We start from the raw sequence: 24726 nt of genomic DNA, 5'->3' as shown, positions 1-24726 counted from the left end.
AATATAAGGAATATCATCACAGCTATGGCTTCTTGCTAAGTGGAGAAATGTTGCTAAGTGTTTTCTCCCCTTAATTCATCTGAGTGACATGTTAGTATATGTGAGTACATACAGCTATTTTCACATACAGTCATATATTTTTCAAACAAGATGTTACTATGGGTGTGAATGGAGACCAAGTAGTATATTTACATATGTATCCATTAATAAACTACACCAAAATTTATCCTGCAAGAAACAAAAATGCCCATCCAAGGAGCAGAGGCTTTTGAGAACTACACCCTGAAAATACAGCAACAAAAATGAATCCAGAGTACTAGCCAGGAAAGCTGGTATCTTAGAAAAATGCCAATAACAAAATTTAAAAGTAAGGTTAGCCCTAGGACACATAAAAAAGTTAATTCCTTCCCAAGATGGTCTTAGTTCAGTTTTTAACTAACTCAATTCAAATTCTAGTAATTTAAATAGGAATTAGAAGATAACCTTTCCACCTCCATTTAAAATCCTTTAAGTTCAACTGACAACACTGTGTCCAGCACACAGTAGAGTCTGATACACATTTAAAATGCTCATCCTTTTTAAATCCTATTGCAAACTTTCCTCAGCAGGTGTCCAGACAGCGATGACACTGCTGTAGTCACCAACATTAACTAGACAAAGATATGTAAAGATATGTAAAGAAATTCTTCTAATGAGGATGACAGAATGACACATTTCAAAAATTTAACAATGTTTGTTGTTCAAGATAAATAAAACTAGTTTACTCACATAACAGATTTTTCTACTTATCGTCTCAACAAATATTTATTGAGAAAGTGCTGAAGAGACCACATCACAGTTCTTTTAAAGCTAAAAGATGTGGTGGAAGACGATGAACAAAAACATAATCTCAAGTAGCAATTAAATGCACATAATAAACTAAACGTATAGTAGTTTAGATAATTGTGTGCTGGGGAAAAATCAGATAAAAGAGAACAAACTTTATACCCTAAAATTTCAGAACCTGATCACCACAGCTGATGAAATGGCCCTGATGATGAGCCTGCACTGTCTTCATAACCCCCAGGGTTTAAATTGCCTATTGTCTGGACCACCTCAGACAATTCATTATTTATGGTTCTGCCTTACTGTTCCTTCTACATGTACAGACATTTTCATTAACAATGATTCTAAAGTCATAATTTTACTGATGTTTATAGTTTAAGATGTTTTGAATTAAAAATGAATTCAACATTAAGCAAAAGTGATTAGCTGGCAGTCTTCAGTGATTAACAGCATTATATTAAAAAAAAAAATCTCTAAGTGGAAACTAATCCTGGTAAATACGTAATCGTAAAGAATAAAACCAACTTCCTAAAACAGTTCTTTCACCTAGTACAAAATACATTCTCATTTCTGTGAATTAATGTGTTTTTGTGACTATGGAATGGATGGTGGGATGAACAGCACAAAAAGCCAAACTTAATTATGATTTCAACATTAGACAAACAGTTGGATTTCTAACTAGTCCAACAATGTATGCATATAGCAAGGTATTTACCTATCATGATAATCTCCTGAGCTTTAAATAAATAAGCAAAATTATTTTGTTTAAAGACACTATCAGATACTGCACTCTTGTGAGTGTTATAAAAGAATAATAGTTCATGTAAATATTTGATAATAGAAAAGTTAGGAAAATATTCTGAAATACTAAATTTTTTGTAAGTATCAAACTTTTGAACTAACAAAATAAACTGAGCATTCACTGACCAAAAATGATGCAACAGTCTTTTTCAGTTAACATGGTTAACTGAAAGCTCTGGGTCTACCTCTACTCTAACTGTATAGAATTTAGCAACTTAGCTCCATGCCTCACTTTCCTCATCTTGAAAATTAAGACAATCAGACCTAGCACTCAGGGTTGATCTGGGAATCGAGGTCCAGGCAAACACTTGACAACTGTAGTGGTTTGAAGTGAGAACCGTCCTCATAGGCTCATATATTTGAATGATTATTCCCCAGTTGGCAGAACTCCTTGGGAAGGATTAGGAGGAGTGGCTTTCTTGATGGAGGTGTGGTACTGTCCATTTCTAGCTAGTGCTCTTCTTGCTTCCTGCTTATGATAAAGATCTAAGTTCTAGTTACTGCCCCAGTGCCACTCCTGCCTTCCTGCTGCCATGCTCCCTGCCATGATGGTCATGGACTCTAGCACTCTGGAACTGTGAGCCCCAAATGAAATGCTTTCTACTATAAGGTGTTTGGGTTATGGTATCTTATCAAAGTAATGGAAAAATGACTTAAGACAGCAATAAAGGATTCCTTTATTAGTGGTTAATTTTTAATAACGTTTCTCCCCGACACGAATGAACTTACTTTGAGAAAGACTTGCAGATCTTGAGTCTGGGTGTGGTGTAGAATGTCTCGCTGCAGGTGCTTGAGAACAGCTATGCAGACATACACTTGATAATCAGGACCAAGTATAATACAAGTAGCGAGATAATGGCATATTTCTATCCAATCTAAGTAATTCCAAAAACACTGAGTTATCCACTGTAGGCAAATCTTAAAAGAAAAAAAAAAAAAGAAGTTTATTTGAAAGGAGTAAAAAAATTGCACTTGCTCATTAAAAAGTACTAAACAGTAACACATGAAACCAATTTTAAAAAAGCCTTGCATTTAAATAGAAATAGAAAGGCAATCTACCTAGTGACCTAAATATTCTGCTTTTCTTGTTTGCTATACCTGTAAGAAGACTCGTGGTCTCCTAATTCAGGAGCTAAGGACCTAATGCTGTCTGCCCTTCTCATGTTCCTGCTGCTATGTGCCTTCTTCTGACATACTGCTCTCCTCTTACTACAAAAACCTGTCTATTCTCTGCTAACAAATACTAAGAGGCTACCTGAGTTCAGAGGTATTGGTTGTTTCCATGCCATCTGTAATCACAGATGTATAATTATACAGATTGCAAAATCTTATATTAGTGAAAATGGATTCTTGCTGAATCAGAGAACAATTTAATCAGAGAATCAAACAGAATCAAAGTACATATAATCTGGGAGCTAACACAGAATTCAAAAAGGAGATCTTTTACAAAAAAAGCCTTCCTTTTTTGACCCTTTAATTGGTACATCATTATGTATTTTGTTATATATTATTAGAAGGTGTATATTATTGTTGGAGTAGGTGTGGTCTTATTGGAGAAAGTGTATCACTGGGGGCGGGGTTTGTGTTTTCAGATGCTCAAGCCAAACCCAGTGTCGCTGTCTCTTCCTGTTGCCTGCTGATCCGGATGCAGAAATCAGATACTTCTCTAGTACCATGTCTGCCTGCATGCCACCATGCTTCCCTCCAGGATGACAATGAACTAAACCTCTGACCTATAATCCAGCCTTAATTAAATGTTTTCCCTTATAAGAGTCGCTATGGTCATAGTGTCTCTTCACAGTAACAGAAACCCTAACTAAGGCATGTATTGACTACTCCCTTAAAAAAATTTCAGCAAAGGCCTTAATGCTTAGTACATGAAAATTTGACCTTTTTGGAGGTAAGGTCATCAAAAAAGTTCAAATTAGTATCAGGGTGAGCCTTATATTCTTATAGAAGGAGAAATGTGCACAAAAAGACACGCATCTCCCAAGAGAAGACACATGCAGAGAACAGCATGGCTGAATATAGGTAGGATCTGAATAATTCAGGTTTAATGCCACAGGCTCCTAGGGAAGCCAGAGCTAAGAAAGGAGCTTTGGGAGGAGAAAGGGGACAGATATGGTGGCTCATCTCAAGTTGACATAGGTATAAAGGATATAGATATACTTGTTCCTTTTGTTCTAGCACTTTGTCCTTCTGGAACTGTATTCCTCAGTTCTAAAAGGTGCTTTTCCTGCCTCTTGCCAAATCTGCTTTCCGGTGGCCTATGTGCTAGTTTGCTAGTTCTGCTGTAACAAAGAAACAAAAAATAGACAGGAAAACAATCAACTTTCTCATTTTTCTAGGGCAGTCTGAGGTCAAGGTGTTAGTGGGGCTGCTTTCATCAGAGCCTCCTCTTCCTAGCATTACTGTCTTCTCCCTGACACCCTCAGAGGTTGTCTTGTCCAAATGTCTTCTTACATGTTACACTGACTGATCTGGAGATACTCTAATGACACCATTTTAATGTAAATCCTTCTCATACACCTTATACATAGTACAGGTGCACTCTGAAGCAAAGGTTAGTACTTCCATTACTGACGGAGACATGATTCATCTGTACCAGAGTGCATTATTGGAATACTGATTTCTATAAATTACTACTATGTCAACCAGGGGTCTTTAAATTCTAGTCAATAAACGCACATTTTTTTAAATCTCAGCCTATGGTCATAATGTCTTTTTGAAGTAATGCCAACCAAATGATGAATGAAATTTTAAGTTTGTTATTATGTTATTAGCTATTTACACATTTAAATAATTTTCAAGATCATAAAGAAGTAACATCACTCATACAATATGCAAACTGTATTAGACTTTTCCTAAAAATGTTGATATTCTACCATACTTAAGTTTATGTAAAATGGCATTAACAAGCAATATAATAATATTTTACATGAAGTACATTATTCTTACTTGTATCTAGATTGCAAGAAATATCAAGGGATCCAAAATATTAAAGTCTAAACAATTGTTTACAGATATAAAAAAAGTCAAAATGGTTTGATTTTTAAATGATCAACTATTTTATTCAATGATATTACTTTTAACAACTTTTCTGGCCTTACATTATTTGTTTTCCTTACACAAAGAATTAGTAAAAACAACAACAACAACAAAGTAAGTTAAGAATACAAGTGGTTTTATAGCCAGGCATGAGGAACATAAACCTGAAATCTTGGCACTTGGGAGGCTGAGGCAGGAGGATTGCTTCAAAGTAAGCAAGTCTAGGTTACATAGGTAGACCCTGACTGAAGCCTTTCTTAGTGATTTCAATACAGTGAATGGATCTACATCATTCCTGAGTTTCTGCATTTGTCACATGATAAAATTTACAATGCTGAATGAATTACAATTGGCAAACACTTTCTCAAGAACAAACCATGATTGCAAATATGACATTATTATTGTTATACACCTGGAAGATCTGGTTTCACTGAATAATTTTACATTTTCAAAAAGTACTGTGTCATAAAACATGAAAGTTTTCCATAGTCTGTTTTCATAATGGCAGTAGAAAGGAATGTTGATGATGATGATGGTGATGATGGTGGTGGTGTGGTGATGAGTACCAAATGTGGTTTCATGTACAGGAGGGTTAGTCAAGTTAGCCTGCTTCCCAAGACAGTCCCAGGTAATAATCAATGTTATGCCGGATGGTGCCCTCAAAGACTGAGAGCCCCATTAAAGACACAAAGTGTTTTAAAAATCAGAAAGTGCAGAAAATGGCAAGATAAGTTGTTAGAAAAGGGTTAAGCTGTTGGAAAGTTAACTGGACTATGATTTTACATTGCTTACTTAAAAAGAGAGTGTAAATTTCAGTATCTGTTTTCTTTCTAGTCTCAGTTACTCTGGGAAGGAATTCCAATCCACAAATGTGCTTTTCTAACCACATTTAGCTTAGTGTACAGTAGCTGAGCTTATTATTCTCACTCTAGAGATCTATATATTTCATTTAGCAACGTTCCTACAAATCCTTCACTAACTAGCCAAACCCCTTGTGCCTAAAAACACACAGCTTCAAAAAGCACTGCTTCTAATTAGATCAAAATGAGTAAGCGTCGAAACACAAAATCCATACCCAAACGATGACTTAATCATATACACCTATTTAGTTACTTATACCTGATTTTATGCTTTATAATTAGTAATAAAGTGGCAAATAATCAGCCGAGCAGTGATAGGCACTTAAGACAAGTGATTAGCTTACAGTGAGAGCTGCTGCAAGGCTTTTTATATAATTAACAAGAATAATATCACTGTTCAGAAATAATACCCTATTAAATAAATGGATTACTCATATAAATACTTCTTTTATGTTTTTGTTTTGCTTGCTTGTTTATTTTTGAGATTGTAACCCAGTAACTCCCACTGTAACCCAGACTGGCCTAGAACTCACTATGTACCCCAGGCTGGTCTCAAACTCATGGCAATCCTGCTGCTTCACACTCTCAGATTGCTAGGATTGTGAATGTGAGATATCGTGCTCGGGTTTAATGCTGATGAAGCTATATAAGAGTTACTAGATATATAAAATTGATAGATGAACATTTTTCTGTTAAGCAATAAATTGATAATGTAGGGCCTGAGATATTATAACCTCCTCCTAATCTTTGGTAATCCATTGGTATATATATTAGGGACTTAAAAAAATGACTGGAAGCATTAAATAATATCTACCCTACTCAAAAGTAGGACAGCTAACAGTAACTCTTAGGAACATTGCTTTCTGCACAGACTTTTAGAAGCTATGAAAAAGATCAAGTGTTAGAAACTATAATAATAAATAAATTGTGCTTTTTAAGAAACTTCATCCACACAAAGCTAAAATTTCTGTGATTCAAAGTTCAAGCAAATGCTTCATACACCAAAAGCTAAAAATGGTTACAAAGAATTATTCCTTCCCGCAGAATGGAAGTCTGAATTGTTTAATGACTACACAAAACTTACAGCCAGAAGAATACCTCACATAAGTGCATTTGACGAATGATGTGCTACTTATCAAGGTAAGTACAGATGCATATATCATGTCAAGAGGAGCTATTGTCTAATTAAGAGGGAGAGATCTCTAGTTGGGTAAAGGAATGAGCGTGCAGTTTACTACAAAGGAAACAGAACAGATCCAATAAACCATGTGGCACAAATCGGATCCAATAAGCTAATTAAACTAATGCTCACCATAAGGAAAGCTGGCATAATTCTACTTGGTTAACTTCAGTTTGGATAAAGGATATGAAATTAAAGATAAGCCAAAAAATAGAAAACTTTTTCAAAAGTAATAGTGGATAAATTTTGGCAGTATGTAGTTTTGCCTAATAATAAAATGACCGAGTAATTATCAGTTTAAATTATAAAAAAATCCATAAAAATATAAAATATAAATAATATGTCATATTAAACAATTGCAATTTAAACATATGGTTGAATGATGGGTAATTTTATAAAAACAAAGAAATAAAACATTTTGTTAAAAGTTGAAAATAGAAAATTAATGTTTGTAAATATATAATCTAATTAATATAAATGCATCCACTTACATTTTTCCAATGAAGTTTTGTTAGTTTAAATATATTTCCTATATTTTAGGGGAAGGCATTTTTCTTTAAAGTCAGAGATTCAAGAGCTGAAGAATTGGTACTCTATTGGATTACCTGTGATGGAGCAAAACCAGACATGTGGAAAGCTGAAAACACAAGTGGCACCTCAGCCTTCAGTAGCATTTCAATGTAGTGAGTGCTGCAAAAATATATGGGATGGATGCCAGTTTCTAGCGTATCAACAGGAAGGTACCTCTGCATGAAAGAGAAGTGGAAAACAGTGAACACACAGATAATTTAGAATAATCAAACATATACACAGCTCAGTCTTTTGGCTTAAGCAGTGTTTTTTCTGTTTTCAAATTTATATGGTAGATATAGATCAGATGACAGAATGCTTGCCTCTAATGCACAAAACCCAGAGTTTGATATCCAGAACCACATAAACCAAGTGTTCTGGGTGCAAACTGGTAAACCCACAAGTTTCAGAGGGTCTGCCTAGTATAACTGAGGTTTGAAGTTAATCAAGGCTAATTGAGACTGTGCCTCAATGAAATGGATTAAAATTTGAAAACCAATAAAATTTGTAGGGTGGTGTCACATAGTACAACAATTTTTTTAAAATATGTAAATGTCAGAAAGTTAAACATTATAGAGTAATAGGCCTCAATAAAGGTAAGGTTGTAGGTCTTTCCAAAACACAGGGAAAAGGGTAGTTTGTGATTCAGGAAACTTCAAAGCCTGTGGGTGAAAAGGGGAAAAGCTGCATGAAAAAATGAACAATAAATGTGTGAGCATGAGTAATGGATTGCATATATTAGCCATGTCAACATAAACTGTACTGTTTAAGAGAGCTGGCCTTGGCCAGTGGGCCAGTGAGTCCATGCTAAAAAGCTTTAGTCAGCTGTTAAGTTCATTTGCCTAGTTTTATTTCATTCGTTGATTTTAACGCATATCTGGACTTGAATTGATTAGAATACAAAGTGAGAATTCCATTACAAACTCACTTCTAAGCCAGGGTGAAATGTACAGCATTTACTCAAAGGTTCTTCTGTTTTTATGTATGCACTAAATTGTTTAGTAAATATATTTACATATGTACAAACAGTCTTTTCAGCAGGGTGCTTATAAAGTTACCTAAGATTTTTCTTAGGGTTAGGAATGCAGAAGAGTGGAAGGCTCTGGCCTAGCACACATGAGGAGAAAAATTCAATTCACATCTTTGACTCAAAAAATAGTTCATAGGTGCAATTCATGATTGTGAATGTCAAGAATATTTTACTTGTTATGACTATGAGTTCAATATCAACATAGAATCATTATTATTTATAGCAAAGCATAAAAACCTCAAGAGATAAAAAAAACCCAAAAGATAAAAAACCCTCAAAATATGTAATTTTGTCAAGAAAAACTATTTAATGGCAATTAGATCAAGCAGAGGTGACCCAACCCTGATGACTACACAATTAATAGATGGTCAAAAGATATTTTATTGTCTTAACTTTACCTTATATTTCAATCTCCCAATCTTATTTAAAATTAAAAAAATCATGCTCTTAGATAAAACTCATAAAATTACATAGTGGTTAAAATATGTATAGAATCTTTCAGACTTGTTGCTTTAATGGTTTTGAGGATTTAGTTAGGTTTATGTAATGAAGTTTCTAAAATCACCACATTGATTTATCAATGATTTTTATTTTTTGTCACTTAGCACAAATGATTTATTATTTCAAATTATATATATTTATTTGCAGGGATAAATCAGTGTAAATACTGTGGGTTTTATGGCAGGTTCTCTAGGAAATCTTGTGCATAAAATGTTTAAATATTGATGAAGACATAGCACATTAAGTGGACATCTTATGGTCACTTTTATCAAGAGAACATGGAGAAGATTTCTATTAAATAGAGTATAGATTAATATCCATTGCATTATGACTTGTCAAGCACAAAATATGTTTCACTGATTATTTACATAAATTTAACAAACATAAAAATCAAAGATTAACTTACACTTTTACATTTTCAATGTGAACTTACTAATTTTCTATTTTATCTATAGAGGCAGTTTAAGAATTGAATACACTGAAACTAATTCTTACACAGCATCGTTCTATGTTGTTGCAGAAATACCTTTAGAGCTGGTCTATGAAGAGATACAGTACACATTAATTACACTGTCAAAGAAAACAAGCTATTATCATGTAATGGAGTCCCAGAGATGAGAAGAGTTCCCCTATTCTCATAAATCATACACTGCCAGAAGAACCTTAAATCACACTTTTGATAACCAAACAGCTCCAGATACCAAACTGGGCATATGTAATATTGACTAAATAGCAAGATTCTAATGACTGAAGTTATTATTACCATAAATTCACTTATAATTAAAGACTTCTAGCTTATCTACATATCACAGCTCTCATAAATAGTGAATGGTATCCATAAAGCCAGAAGAATAAAAACAAATTGTTCATATGAACATAACAAGGGGTCTAATGAACCATCAAACTATAATTTATACATTCAGAATTTTATATATTTTGTTCAAATATAACATCAACTTTTTCTTTGTTTTTTAATTATGAGGCTCACATTCATATTTTAATGACCTCTAACAGTTTATCCAGATATCTTGCAGATTCCAAAGTGACATGTATTGATTTTTTAAAAATTCTTTATTAATTACACTTTATTCACTTTGTATCCCTCCTGTGGTTCCCTCCCTCCTCCCATCCCAATCCCTCCCTTCCTCTACTCTCTGCATGCACACCCCTCCTCAAGTCCACTGATAGGGGAGGACTTCTTTTCCTTCCTTCTGATCCTAGTCAATTAGGTCTTATCAGGATTGGCTGCGTTGTCTTCTTCTGTGGCCTGGTAAGGCTGCTTCCCCGTCAGGGGGAGGTAATTAAAGAGCAGGCCAATCAGTTCATGTCAGAGACAGTCCCTGTTCCTATTACAATGGAACCCACTTGGATACATAACTATTTCTTATTCAGAGAAGATAAAGACTAATGGCACTTGAGGTCAAAGAAGTACAGAGAGTAGGCTAATTTTTAAAAAGGCAGTAAACGAATGGCCTACTCTCTGTAGAAAGTGCAAATAGACTCAGTCCATCACACTACACAAAATTAAAGTCCATGTAGATCAAAGACCTCAACATAAAACCAGATACACTAAATCTGTTAGAAGAAAAAGTAGGGAAGAGACTCGAGCTCGTTGGCACAGGAGGCTGAACAGAACACCAACAGCACATGCTCTAAGATCTGTAAGACCTGGAGTCTCACAGCTCAGGAGTTCAATCGCACCCTTCCCAGAAACTCCCCCAGACCAAGACTCATTGCAAAAGCAAGAGGTTTATTAACCATTGTACAACGGGGTCACCTCTGCTGGTCAGCAAAAAGTGGCACCGGGAGACAAAGGCCTTTAGGTTTTTAAAAGAAAAATCGCGGGAGATTTGAAGTTCTAGTTTTGGCAATTTAGGATTGGATGAGGAAGCTATAAAGTAAGATAATTGGTTAGTCTTAGGTGCTCAAGCTTGGCCAGTCCTGCCAAGTGTGGATGCAGCTGCAATTGCAGGTGGGGGAGGTTAGCTCATCCTTGAAGATTAGGGCTGCGGGCTCTTGGCTGGAGGTCAAAAGCTACTCAGAAGAAGTCTAGGTTTGTTGCTAAGAAACGCTATCTCAAGGACAAGGGTCTGGTCGTTCTTTTGCTGAGTGAAGGTCATTGCTTGCTTGCCCCTTTTTTTATATCTGTCCTCACAGATAGGGTCACATTCCTTCACTCTCTGGAAAGGTACTAAGAGGCTTTAGCTTAACCTGGACCTAAAACTCAAAACTATAGGCTTTAGAGGACATATAGGTTACAAAGTTAGCCTAACCCTTTCAGATCAACAATTAATAAATGGGACCTCATGAAACTGAAAAGCTTCCATAAAGCAAAGGACACTGTCGTCAGAACAAAATGACAGCCTACAGACTAGGAAAAGGTCTTCATCAACCCTACATCTGACAGAGGCCTAATATCCAGAATACATAAAGAACTGAAGAAGTTAAACACCAACAAACCAAGTAACCCAACTGAAAAATGGGGTTCAGAGCAAAACAGAGAATTCTCAACACAGGACTACCAAATGGCAGAGAAAAACTTCAGGAAATGCTAAAAGTCCTTAGTCATTCAGGAAATGCAAATCAAAATAATCCTGAGATTCCAACTCACACCCATTAGAATGTCTAAGATCAAAAACTCAAGTGACAACACATGTTGGAGAGGATGTGGAGAAAGGGGAACCCTCCTCCATTGCTGTAGGTAATGTAACCTTATACAACCACTTTGGAAATCAATCTGGCGCTTCCTCAGAAAATTAGGGATAGTGCTACCTCAAGATCCAGCTATACCATTCTTAGGCATATACCTAAAAGATGTCCCACTATTCCACAAAAACATTTGCTCAGCTATGTTCATAGCAGTTTTATTTGTAATAGCCAGAATCTGGAAACAACCTACATGTCCCTCAACAGAGGAATGGATACAGAAATTGTGGCATATTTACACAATGGATTATTACTCAGCAATTAAAAACAAAGGAATCATGAAATTTGTAGGCAAATAGACAGAACTAGAAAAGATCATTCTGAGTGAGGTAACTCAGAAGCAGAAAGACATGTATGGTGTATACTCATAATCGGATATGATAGGATATAATATATTATATATCATATAATATAGGAGAACCATACTAAATCTACAGACCTAAAGAAGCTAAACAACAAGGAGAAAACTAGAAAGGATGCTTAAATCTCATTCAGAATGGCAATTGGATAGACACCAGAAGATGTAGAAGAAAGGGAACAGGATGGGAGCCTACTATAGAGGGTCCTCTGAAAGGCTCCACCCATCAGGGGATCAAGGCAGATGCAGGGACTCACAGACAAACTTTGGGCAGAGTACAGGGAGTCTTATGGAAGATGATGGGATAGAAAGACACAGTGGGGACAGTAGATCCACAAGGAGACCAAAGAACAAAGCCAAAGAATCTAGGGCCAGGAGGGTCCTACAGAGACTGTTGCACCAACCAAGGACCACACTATGGAGAGGGCCTAGATACCTCGCTTACATATAGCCCATAGGCAGCTCAGTCTCCATGTGGGTTCCTGAGTAGGGGTTGCAGGGACTGCCTCTGACATGAACTTGGTTGCCTGCTCTTTGGTCACTTTTCCCTGGCAGTGTGGCCTTCCAATGCCACAGAGGAAGAGGATCCAGGCAGTCCTGAGGAGACTTAATAATCTAGGGTCAGATAGCAAGGGTGGAGGAATTCCCCCTTTCAGTGGAGTGGAGAAGGGGGAGAGGGGAAAAGAGGGAGGGAGAGAGGGACCAGAAGAAGATGAGAGAGGGGGCTACAATCAGGTTATAAAGTTAATAAATTGTAAATAAAAAAATATACAAAAACTGTGGTGTTTGTGTCTTCTTTTGAATTTTGTATATAAACATAGCTGAGCAAAAATTGTATATAGAAAAGAATAAAAGTAGTTTTATATCTCATCCATTTAGCAGTTTTAGGTCCCTCATTACGACCTAAGACCTCATAATAACCAGGAAGCATTGACCAGGTTTGTAGGATCAGGTGTTAATACTGTCCTGTGAAAGAAGTCTTGAATCCAATCACAGAGCAGTTGACTACCCCATTAAGAGTCCTTTCATTAAAAAGAAAAGAAAACAAAAGAAAAGAAAGTGAATAAAGTGTAATTAATAAAAGAAAAGAAAGAAAAGAAAAGAGTCCTGTCATTATTGCACACCAGTGAGCACAACTTGCCTGACAAATTAAATTAGTATTATTATTTTTAGGATTCCCAGTTGATTAAAACTATTGATGCATTCTGGCTCCCCAATGGAAGCCTGCATTATACCTTCCAGGACTATAAAAGATTTAGGGAGACAATGGAGCCACTCCTGATGAGACCTGATAGGCTAGAGTCAAATGGAAAGGGAGGAGGACCTCCCCTATCAGTGGACTGGGGAGAGTATGGGAGGAGATGAGGGAGGGAGGATGGGATTGAGAGGAGAAAAGGGAGGGGTTTACAGCTGGGATACAAAGTGAATAAATTGTAATAAATTTTTAAAAAAGGTTTAAATTTTTTTTTAATTAAAAAAAAAAGGTTTTCACAGGAGGAACCTTTAGGTTACTTCCAGTTTGATTTCTCTATGTGATGAAGGCCACTTGTGTATCTTCAGCACCTTGGTCACATCAACTAATTTTAGAGGCCAAATGAGAGGACTGGCTATAACCTTTATTGTTTTGGTAGCTCGTAGACTTCCTTGATCAGCACAGGTTGATTTTTTTTCTTTCGTTCTTTCTTTCTTCTTTCCTTCTTTTCTTCCTCCCCCCCCCTTTTCTTTCTTTGAGGTCCATGTCAAGAATATGAGCTTGAGCTAAAAAGGCAGACCACCACATTATGCTAAGAGCTAATAAAGTGCCACAAAACTAAAGACTTTTTCATTTTATCAACCTACACAGAAAGTACAGTCACAATGTTTGATAAAATGGAGCAAATAAAAAACTGTTCTATTTTGTAAACAATGAGCTTTATGTACTTCCTAGCTTATCGAAATCTTCCAAGTCAGGGTATCGGTAAATTTAGATCCAAACACCCACTCCCCATGGATGAGCCAGAATCTCAAAAGAGTCAAACGCTAACCTACCTCTAGATGCACGGATCTCATCACAAAAACACAAGTAAAAACCAAGACAGCATGTCCTTTTGAATTAGAATCCCACAGTAACAGTTATAAACAAAATAAAAAACAAACAAAAAGAAAAGCCAACTTAGATAAAATTCAAAACACAATTGGGATGAGATGAGGGAGGTAGCTATGATTGGGATGTAAAATGAATAAATTAATTAAAAAAGAAATTCAAAACGCAAAATTCAAAAGAAAAAAAAGAGACACAATTCAAAATTCAAAAGAAGACATAAACACCACACCTTAATTCTTCAATTAAACTAAAGAAGACAAGTAAGTTCCTGAATGATAACCAAGGAAACACAGATAAATGAAATCAGGAGGATAATTCAGGATATGAAAATAGGATTCAATAAAAGTAGAAATAATGAGGAAAACACAAATCAAAATAAAAATTTCAGCATGTCTAATAAAAAAAAATCTCAGCTTCGCCAACAGAATGTCAAGTGATAATTCTTTAAATGAATGAGTCAATAAAATATGCAGGATCTTCAAAAAGTCCAAATCTATGAATTATGGGCATAGAAGAGGAGAATTATTCCAGATATAAAGATACAGAGTTATTTTTCAATAACATTACAGAGAAAAAAAATTCAAGTCTAGAAAAGGAAATGCCAACATAGGTACAAGAAGCACAGAGAACACCAAACAGACAGGACCCAAAGAGAAACTCCCCATGACATATTTTAGTGAAAAATACTAATTTATGCAGAACAAAGATAGGCTATTCAAAGCTGAAAGAGACAGTCTAAGAAAGACCCATCAGTAAATTTTGCAATTAAAACTTTGAAATTTAGAAGGACTTTCAAGTTCTGAAAGACCATAGGTGCCAATTCAGACTACTAACCCAGTAAACCTATCTCTCATAGATAAAAAGAAAGAAATACTTTCTTTAATAAGAGGTTAAGGAACTTTAAAACTTAAAGCCAGCTCTATAGAGAATGATGGAAGAAAACCTTCAAAATTAAAAAAGGGATAAGCATATGTGGGAAGCCAAAAACAACAACAACAACAAAAAATGTTAAAACCATTCCTATGGAAGGAAGGCCAAGAAAACACCATATCAACAAAGTGACATTAATTCAATATTAATTCAATATTGGTAGACTCTATTCCACAATCCAATGACATAGACTATCCAACTAGATTAGAAAATGGGATTAATTTTTATGTGATGTACAAGAAACAATCTCACTTTTAATTATAAACATTACTTTAGTGTGAAATAATAGAAAAAGGTATTCCAAACAATTAGGACTAGGAAGCAAGCAGCCATCACCACTCTAATATATGACAAAACGGACTTCAAAGCAAAACTAATCAGAGATAAAGAAAGATGCTTTATTATTATCAAGGGAACAACCCACCAAACGGACATTGTAATTATGGACATATATGTAGCAAATACATATATACACAAATACTACTAGACATTAAATAACAGATCAACCCCAACACAGTAACAGTTGGTAACTTTAATACTCTACTTTCATGGATGGCCAGATCATCCATTAAAAGAGAGACAGAGACACAGAGAAAGAGAATGCAGCCAGTTCTGATGAGACCAGATAGGCTAGGGTCAGAGGGAAGGGGACAAGGACCTTCCCTATCAGTGGACTGGGGAAGTGGTATGGGAGGAGAAGAGGGAGAGAGAGTTGAATTGGGAGGGGACAAGGGAGGGGACTATAGCTGAGATACAAAGAGAATAAATTGTAATTAATAATAAATTAATTAATTAAAAAAATAAAATGATCAAGTTATAAAAAAAGAGAGATAGAGACAGAGGAAGAAAAAAAAAGCAGCACAGATAAAATAAAACTAAGAGGTATCTAAAATATCTCACCAAAGCAATATATAAGATATTCTGCCTACCAGTCCATGAAATTTTCTCTAAAATATCCCAAGTACTGAGGTACAAATCAAACCTCAAAAAATTCAGAAAAACTAAAATTACTCCTTATACTCTGACTACAAACATATAAAGCTTGAAATCAATAATTAAGGAAAGAGGAAAATATATGACTTCATAAAGATTAAACAACTCATACTGAAGGAGAGATGGGTCAATGGAGAAATCAAGAACAACTTTTTAAAATTCCTGGAATAAAATAAAATATAAAGATAACATAGCAAAAATTGTGAGAGATAATCAAAGTAATCCTAAGGAGGAAAGCTTACAGCTCAATGTAACTACATTAAAAATCAGAGAGAAATCAAATTACTTAATCATATTCCTTATGAGTTTAGAAAAAAATAAAAACAGATTAAAGCCAAAAGCAGATGGGGAGAAATACTTCAAACCAGGGAAGATGTTAATGAAATAAACAAGAAATCAAAGAATCAGTGAAGCCAAGGGTTGGTTCTTTGAAAATACAAACAAAGTTGGTAAACTATTAGCCAAATTAACCAAGAGAAAAAGAGACTCAAATTTAGAAAACTAGAGATGAAAAGGGAGACATGACAACACATTAAATGTATGTGGACCTATCTGCATTGCCCATGTGGCACACCTGGGTTGGCTACCCAGAGGCTATTTAAGCTGTGGGCTGGCTTTCCCCAGGGTCAGAAGATTGTTCAAGGTTCCTGAATAAACTGCATTGAAAAAAAAAAAAAGAAACAATATATATATATATATAAAATTATGAGGGCATACTTAAAAAACTCATAATTCACGAAGCTGAAAAGCCTAAGAGAAACAGATGGGTTTCCAGACACACGTCACTCAGCAAAGTTACACCTATAAGATAATAAACTTTACAACAAGCAAAGAGATCTATGTAATAAAAATAATCAATGGATTCTAGGGGGAGGACAGTTGTTTCTCCAATCATGTACCCACTGGTGAACCCACTAAGCTTAAAAAAATAGTTTCAAGCCCATGGTCATATGGATGTCCCTAGCTAAACTTAGTGTGTCACAAAAGAAAAGAAAACAAAACCAAAAGGCTATGAATGTGGGAAAGGAACTTGTACAGAGGAAGGATGAGTTGACAGAGGTAGAGGGGAGATAGGAGAAGGGAGGAGTTCAGAGTAATCATAATAAAGTATATATGTGTTTGAAACTGTCAAAGAAAAGATTTGATAAAAATTATATTAATATCATTTAGGTAGGAAAGTGAGTAAGTATTATTAGGGAGCAGTGATAATATGATAATATTCTAGAAAAGTTAAATATGATGCTTCTTAAGTTCAACTCTCCTTTAAAGACTGATTTTTAAATCTTACAGAAATATGCAGCCTTGGCACCCAAAGGAAGGCAGAGGTCAGAAGCCTGGAGAAGTGTTGAAGAAACTGGAATGTCTTCTCTTTGTCCCCCAGCATCATCAGGAACAGAGAAGATGCAAACCAGTCGTGGCCTGCGTAGCTCCCTTGCAGGCACACTGCAGAACTGTTAAGGGACTTTCATTTTAGCTTAGGAGAGACACTATCTCATAAACATTCACTTTTAAGACCTGTGTCTAGAAAGAAATATTAATCGGACATCATAATCACTATGTCCTCAGTTGGTTTATAAGCTATTGATAACTGAAGATACCGAAGCTGTTGGGGTTAAGTGCATATACGAAAAAACAGTGGCATAATAATTCTCTTAATGTGCTACTGGATTGTGTGTGTAGGTAGAGCCAGTGGTAACTGCCATCAAAGGAAAACCTGCCCTGTGAACCTTCATCTGTGTCCATCTATGAGAGGCGTGTGTGTTTTTATGTAAGGTTATCTGTCAAGCAACTAGCATAATGAGGCAAAAATCTACAGAATTTAGAATTCAGCAATGCAAATAGTTCCTATATTTTTTTCTTAAGGTCAAATTCCATTTCTGAATAGTAATTCAAATGAAATAAATATAGTGCAAAAGCAAAAGCCTTATAATTACTCTAGATCTATAATGCCTTTTTTCTTTTTTTTAAGTCCTGGATTTGTCAGAAAATGCCTTCAGAATGTTTTCAACTCAGTTTAAGATGCAGTGAATACAACTGAGTCTAAGGATCATAAATCAGTTTAATAAAATGTATGTTTAAAACACACAATAAGATACTATAAAGATACACTGTAACAAATCACATCCTATGAAAGATCTATGGGAAATATTAGAAGACAGTTCAGCTCTACGTAAATCCACTTAAAAAGGATATGAAGAGAAGAAGTGACTGCTGACCGCTGTTGTTTCAGAAACTTCTCACAGCGCTTTAAGACCAAGGCGAGATCATTTTCTGCACCATCTTTCAACAAGTTGAGAAACTTGCCATACCTGTGTTAAAGAGCCAAAAATCACAAAATGCAAATTATCAGGATCTTCACTGCACATCCACCTTTAGACACCCATCAGAGTGTCTTTCTTCTGAGACCTCAAGGTCTGGAGTTTTCAAGATTCTACATTAAGCAAGGCACTCAGTATTCATTCCTGACAGTTACAACATGTTTGGATCAGCAGCTTTAATTGTTACCTTTCTAGGAAAGTGAAACTGTAAAGAAAAAATAACATGGTAGAACACTACAGATGAGCTGAATGTATGGATTTTTTTTTTTTTTTCTGAAATCAATCTAAAGCACGAAATACTGAGTTCCATTTGTTCCACTTCCAAGCTTAGTATGACCTTACTTGGTCTGCACCTCAGGAAGTCTCCTTCTTAGTGGCAACATTGCTAGTCATGTTTAGTGTTTTTTTGCTGCTGTTACCTTAATGACTGTATAGGATAGTAACTGTACCATACTGCAGTAATACAAACTCTATATTATACATTATTTTCCACTTACTTTCTATAAATAAGAAATTATATTGAGTTAAAGTATGTGTAACATAATCTGTAGGTTCCGCTTCATTGGAAGTGGGGCAGTAAAAGAAAACTTTTATTAATATGTATGTGGAGTTACATAACCTAATCAACCTAAGATATACTGGTGGGGGTGGAAGACTGGAATCCACGCCATGATTTTCATCACAGTGAGCATTTATATAAGCTTCAAACATTTAGTATCTCTCACATGTGCCTTGTTAGACTTGACTCAAAAGATGGCCGTCTAATTACAATGGGACAGTGAAGAACCTCTTATTAAATGTTGTTCATTAAGAACAAGAAGAAGAGGTTAGTAGGTAGTTCATACTCTAGTGTACATAGTTTTTCGAAAATTAATATTATGAGCTCTAAAAACTCAGACTATGACAATTTTGGTTTATTCATTTGCACTTCTTAGTATATCTTTAAGGTATGTTTGTCTTCACTGTAACCTGACAATTAGAACAAATCATGTTTTAGAAGATGTATGATTATGCTATAGCATGCTGATTTTTGCAACACTGATTTTTGGATGGAAAAAGAATCTAATAGTCATAGAGAAACACACTAATTAGTTTTTGGAATAATAATGAGCTGTAACTGATTCACAGCCAGAGGTAATTTAATCATGTGCCAATATCCTAAAAGATAATGCTATTTTTTTTTTCTGAGTGATAAACTCTGCATTTAAAGTACACAAAGAAGTTGGTTGTTAAATATTATTAAGCACATACCAGGTAGATAAATCCTAGGAATGTTTGAAGGAGACATTTCCCTACATACCTGACAGTCATTTTAATGCCAAGCTGCTGAACAGCTGAGAGAGTTTCATTCTTCACATTTGCATCAGTAGCTAACAACAATAGAAAAGGGAGTTATAAAAATGTATAAAATTCTGCATAATAATCACATGTTAATTGAAAAATGATGAAAGCAATATTTTTACATATTTTAATGTGAATTTTGAAAACACTGATGAATTTGTTCTTTTAGGAGCTGTCACTTACATTTTCAAAGAAATTAACAGGAAAGTTTTCATAAAAAAACTTTTATCCTGTAAAAATTGTTTAAAAACTGAGAGTGTGGGTTATATATATACCAGAACTGGGAAGGCATAGACAGAAGCATTAGGATTTTGAAGCCATGTATGGCTATATAGTAAGTTCAAGGCCAGCTTGGGCTACATAAAACCCTGTTTCTAAAAGAAAAGGAAACCAAAAAGCATATAAAATGACTAATTTATCTGGTGTAAAACAATAAAAAATGAACAAAATATAAAAAGCTTTAAAACACTCAAAAGTGATCTAAAATACAACGTTTTCATCATGCAATGCTTATATAAAATTCTAAATGACCAGTGTAAGAATGGCTCTGTAATCCTTCCTAATACTTATGTTGAACTCTTTCAATAAGCCCTCTGAGATGCTGACTTCCAGACATGACATGGTTCCTTACACACCATCTCAAAGCAGCTATGACTACTTGTACAAAACCTTCAGAAGATGAAGCCAGTCAAAATTCCAGCATGGGCAGAGGATGGGAGATGAAGACCTACCCCTAGAAAAAGAACTATTGACAGTGGAAGGTTCCTGACATATAGACAGAGAGAGAAGGAGGGAAGGAAGAATGGGGAGGGAGGAAGAGAGGAAGTCCCCTTTGAGAACATGGTTATTGGTTGGTTTCCTATGCCTGAATAGATGTCCCCATACCCATGCACATATTGGTAGCACTAAGTGGACTCAAGGGGTTATTGGTTACAATGATAAAAAAGAGGGTGTGATGTTGGGATTGAGACAGGATAGGAACACAGAGACGACTGGAGGGATAGAGTCATAGATGGGTAAAATTAAAATACATTCTATAAATGCATGAAGTTCCAAAGAATAAATTTTAAAAATCTTTAAGGGCTAAGATACCTAGCTCAGTAGTAAAGTTCTTGCCCCTGGGCGCACTACTCAGTGACATGCACAACATTTTTCAGCAGACCAAATTCAACTTCTACCAAATCACATTACATGAGGGCTGAGTGACTAGGTTTCTCTTTCTAGGTCAGATTTTCTTTGCGAAGTAGGGTCTGTGATCACCTATGAAAAATAGAAAGGAAGTTGCATGGTGCAGTGGACAAGAGAGATTGAAAGTTTCAATTGATTCTGGGATGCACAGGATGACCAAGTTAATATGAATAAAGGCAAAGTTAGGTACAATTCAGAGGATAGCTGAAAATTTATACTTTTATCTGATGAAAGCAGAGTGTCCATACATACACATGAGTACTGTTCAATAACAGAAATGAACACTATGAGGGCAACCATCCATAAATCACACAGTGACAGTGAAGAAGAAAAGCTAGATTTTTTTATGAATCTTATTATCACTGGAGGTTTCCATTCATTGCATACTGGAATATCTCATACTACTGTAAAATCTATTTCAAGTGCAGATTCATTCATTCCTTGTAATGAATCATTTCTGATAAAGTGAGAAACAGTATGAAGGATTCATAGGGGTAAGGGATAAAATGAAATATCATACACTAAAAGAACTTTTCATGTAGTGTCAGAGATAAAATTTGTACACAGATCATTGATAAAGGTGTTTCAAAGCTCTAAGCAGAAGAGTGGTGCAGATAAAACACTGTGTGAACTCCAAAGAGAAAGAGATTTCTTCCAGCTGCTTAAGAAGTGGCATTTCAGCTGAATCTTGAAAAAGGAGTAGATCTTAGATCTTTCGAGATGGGCAAGAACAAATTTAATGTCACTGCTATTGAATACTGACTTTCTAGACCAACAACAGAAGATCTTCAGTGCTCGCAGTGAAAGCAAGCAGTGCAGCCTGGTTTGCCTGCACATTTCATCCACTGAATCCCTGAAAGTCTCATACTGCAGGAACTACTCCAGCCCCTGGAAAACTAGACCATATGCTGACCATGCCCAGAGTGGCAATTTTCTTACAGAATACTTAAAGGAGAGGCAGTATTGACATGGTTCAGAAAGTTAAGGCATTCATCCCACAAGCCAGAGAATCTGAGCCTGACTCTGGTACACAATTAAAATAAAAAGAAGAACCTGCTCCACAAAATTGTCTCCTGACTTCCATATACATGTGCAGTACAATATCTGTCTCCCATACCATAATAAAATACAAACACACATGTACACATCATCGTAATAGATACAACTTTTAAAATCACCTTTTGTAAGGTACTTGGTTACTTCCCGGCAAACTATAGCTGAGTTTTATTTATACTGGAATCCAGTAAGTAACATTAATTTATTTTGTTTCTAATGATAGCAATTAGGCTGCGGTTCACATAGCTTAGCATTTCTTGGTATTTATAATTCTCACTGAGTTAGTAGATTACATGTTTTTTCACTGGTGGAGGAGGGCAGCTCTGCCCTTCCAGTAGTAGATAGGTAATGAATCTGCAGCAACAGCAATTTGCAGCAATGTCATCTCTACGAATTTCAAGCTCCTCTCTGTCAGGAAGGTGTAAGTTACCCTCAGTATCTGGGAGACAAAAATGTATCTACTGTAAAGAGATAGAAAGGGATCAGTGCTGAGCTCAGCTCTGCTCTGTTTGTGAGCTCGTGTTTCTGTTCCTTTGCCTGTACAGGGTAAAAGTTTGATTTTGGCTTCTATTGCTTGGTACCAAACATATACACACATACACAAACATATGTATATGTACATATATAGACACACACACATATATATACACACCCACATATATTATACATACACATACATAAATATATACACACATTTCTTACTCCAATAGTTTTATGGTCAACTTTTAAAATTATCACCATTTATATATGAACTATAATTTCCAATCTTCAGTTGACAATGTGTTTTTAAAATTTAGCCATAAGTATATTCGTTTGTATGCTTACTACAATGTAATCAGGTTAAGTTTGTGTAGAAACTAGAAACATCCTTCTGATTTGTGTTTAGTGCCTAAGGCTGATCCTTTATTTTACGATGCACTATGTTTTAGTTTTCTAATTTAAATAATGTAAAATGTTCATGTTGTGCTGTCAGTGACAATGCCTAATTTTGTAAAATTTATGTTGTTTTAGGAAAATAAAACTGAATATGTGACATTTAAAAAAAGAAAATTAAAATGTGATCATGTGTTCCTCTAGCCATGGAACAGACTGCCTATTAACCATCACGTGACAATAATATGATTTCCAAAACCACTCTAAGTGAGATAACACTTGAAGTTCCAGGGCATATAAAACTGCTTCACCTAGCATTTACTAACACAAAGTAATAGTAACGTTTTCCTTCTGGAATATACAATGCAAGCAGCTTTCATATTTGTTTGAATCGAGATCCCATTCTGCAGGCTGGCTGGCACCGACCCCCCCACCAAGTATTCCTGCTTTGTGGCCTCCTGAGTGCTGGGATTATACGCATGCACTAACCCCTGCCTCAGACAGCTGTCTTAACAGGAGAGGTGGAGATCTGTAGTGGTATTCCCAAGCCTTGTTTCTATGAGTCATGGTGGCTTCTGCCAAGAAACAAGGCCCTGCACATCAGTGGCAAGCAGGATGCAGCTAAGAACAAGGTGAGAGATATTGGCTCAAGCGACAATGCCACCAAATGTGAAAATCTGTTCTGTCGGTCCCTCCTTGTGCAGTAAAAGGTGCTTCCAACTTGGGGTCTAGTTCTGTCCTAGAAGTTAATGACTGTATTGTCATGTTAAAACAAAGACACAAACAACAACAACCCTGCTCATGTCCAAAGAAAACAGCTCCCAGTTTTGGTTGTGTATCAAAATTCACTGAGGAGCTTTTTAACAGTAAGGAGAAGCAAGTATCAGTGAAGACTAGTGAATTCAATTACAAAGCGTGAGTCCTTGTTCAATTTTAGTTTTAGATTTCTACACTATCATTTCATGAGCCTTAAAGTTGAGATTCACATGCTATACGGGTAAAATCCCGATACTGGTTCAAGTGAACAGTAATATTTACTATAGAATTTTCACTTTAATAAAGGTTGCAATTAACTTCAAAAAGGTGTTTTTAAAAGTGTTATAAGGAGGTACTGGGTGATCAAAATGAACATCAAGTACCTGACTAAAAAAATAGTATTGTGAAAAATATTTTAAAACCAAACTTTCATATGACTAAAATCCTACAGGAAAAAATTTCATTTAATTTTTTAGAAAAGGTCTTCAAAACAGGAATGAACAAGCCCATCTATCCCCACCCCAAAATGATTTCACAGCATAAATTAAAGGAGAAGCACCAATTATTGACTTGTATTTGACATATATGTGATATCTTTGTAAGATGAAGAATGACTATTAGCCTGTTAAAGCCTCATGAGAGAAACCTTCATGTACAGTCTTGGACTAAATGTAACTTATTTAGGAAGAATCAAAACCTTTACAAATAAAATTTCAAAAGAAATTATGTGGTAAAACCAATAAGAAAAATTCCATGATTAAAAAAAAATTAGGTATCTTCAATCAGGTATAGGGTGATGTATTTCTTTAATCCCAGCAATTGGGAATTTGAGGCAGAAAGATTCCAAGTTCAAGGTCATCCTTGGGCTACAGAGCAAAAAGCTTTCTCAAAAATAAAGCAGTAAAATGAATGTCTTCACGGGACTCTGATGTTCTGATTAGTAACATTTACTGATATGCATACGAGAATGTAGAAGAAATGACAGGAGCCTGACACTGAGTAAGGAAGTAATGACCCAAAAGTGAAACCTCAGTGAAAAACAACAGAAAGCTACATGACCTGTCAAACTGGGGCCAAAGAGCCACATGGCTCACAATTGCCTGAACCTTCAGCTGCAGCTAATCTGACGCCCTCTTCTGGCCTCTGTGAGCATACATTTATGTGGCATACATTCATACAGACATAGACACATATATGTAAAATAAAAATAAAAAGCTGGGAGAGAGCTAGAGACGCAAATAGATGCTAGCTTGGAAGTAGTTTCTGAAACCATGAAATAGAAACTAAACCTGCGATACATTTACCAACT

General features: G+C 35.5%; 1 protein-coding gene across 1 annotated transcript in view; it reads right to left on the bottom strand.

Moving 5' to 3' along the window:
- Tbc1d32 (TBC1 domain family member 32) overlaps window positions 1–24726 on the bottom strand; it is a 223224-nt gene that overhangs the window by 12289 nt on the left and 186209 nt on the right. The window contains exons 28-32 of the mRNA XM_060373683.1: window positions 19504–19573; window positions 18079–18194; window positions 17174–17328; window positions 7320–7460; window positions 2356–2544 (exon numbers count right to left, since the gene is read on the bottom strand). Of these exons, the coding sequence (XP_060229666.1) occupies window positions 2356–2544; window positions 7320–7460; window positions 17174–17328; window positions 18079–18194; window positions 19504–19573 (671 nt within the window). The remainder of the gene's footprint in view (window positions 1–2355; window positions 2545–7319; window positions 7461–17173; window positions 17329–18078; window positions 18195–19503; window positions 19574–24726) is intronic.

The sequence above is a fragment of the Meriones unguiculatus genome, chromosome 20 (genome assembly GCF_030254825.1).
Source record: "Meriones unguiculatus strain TT.TT164.6M chromosome 20, Bangor_MerUng_6.1, whole genome shotgun sequence".
NCBI classification, from domain to species: Eukaryota; Metazoa; Chordata; class Mammalia; order Rodentia; family Muridae; genus Meriones; species Meriones unguiculatus.
The sequence above is the reverse complement of the archived record's forward strand: the minus strand, read 5'-3'. Positions and strand labels throughout refer to the sequence as shown.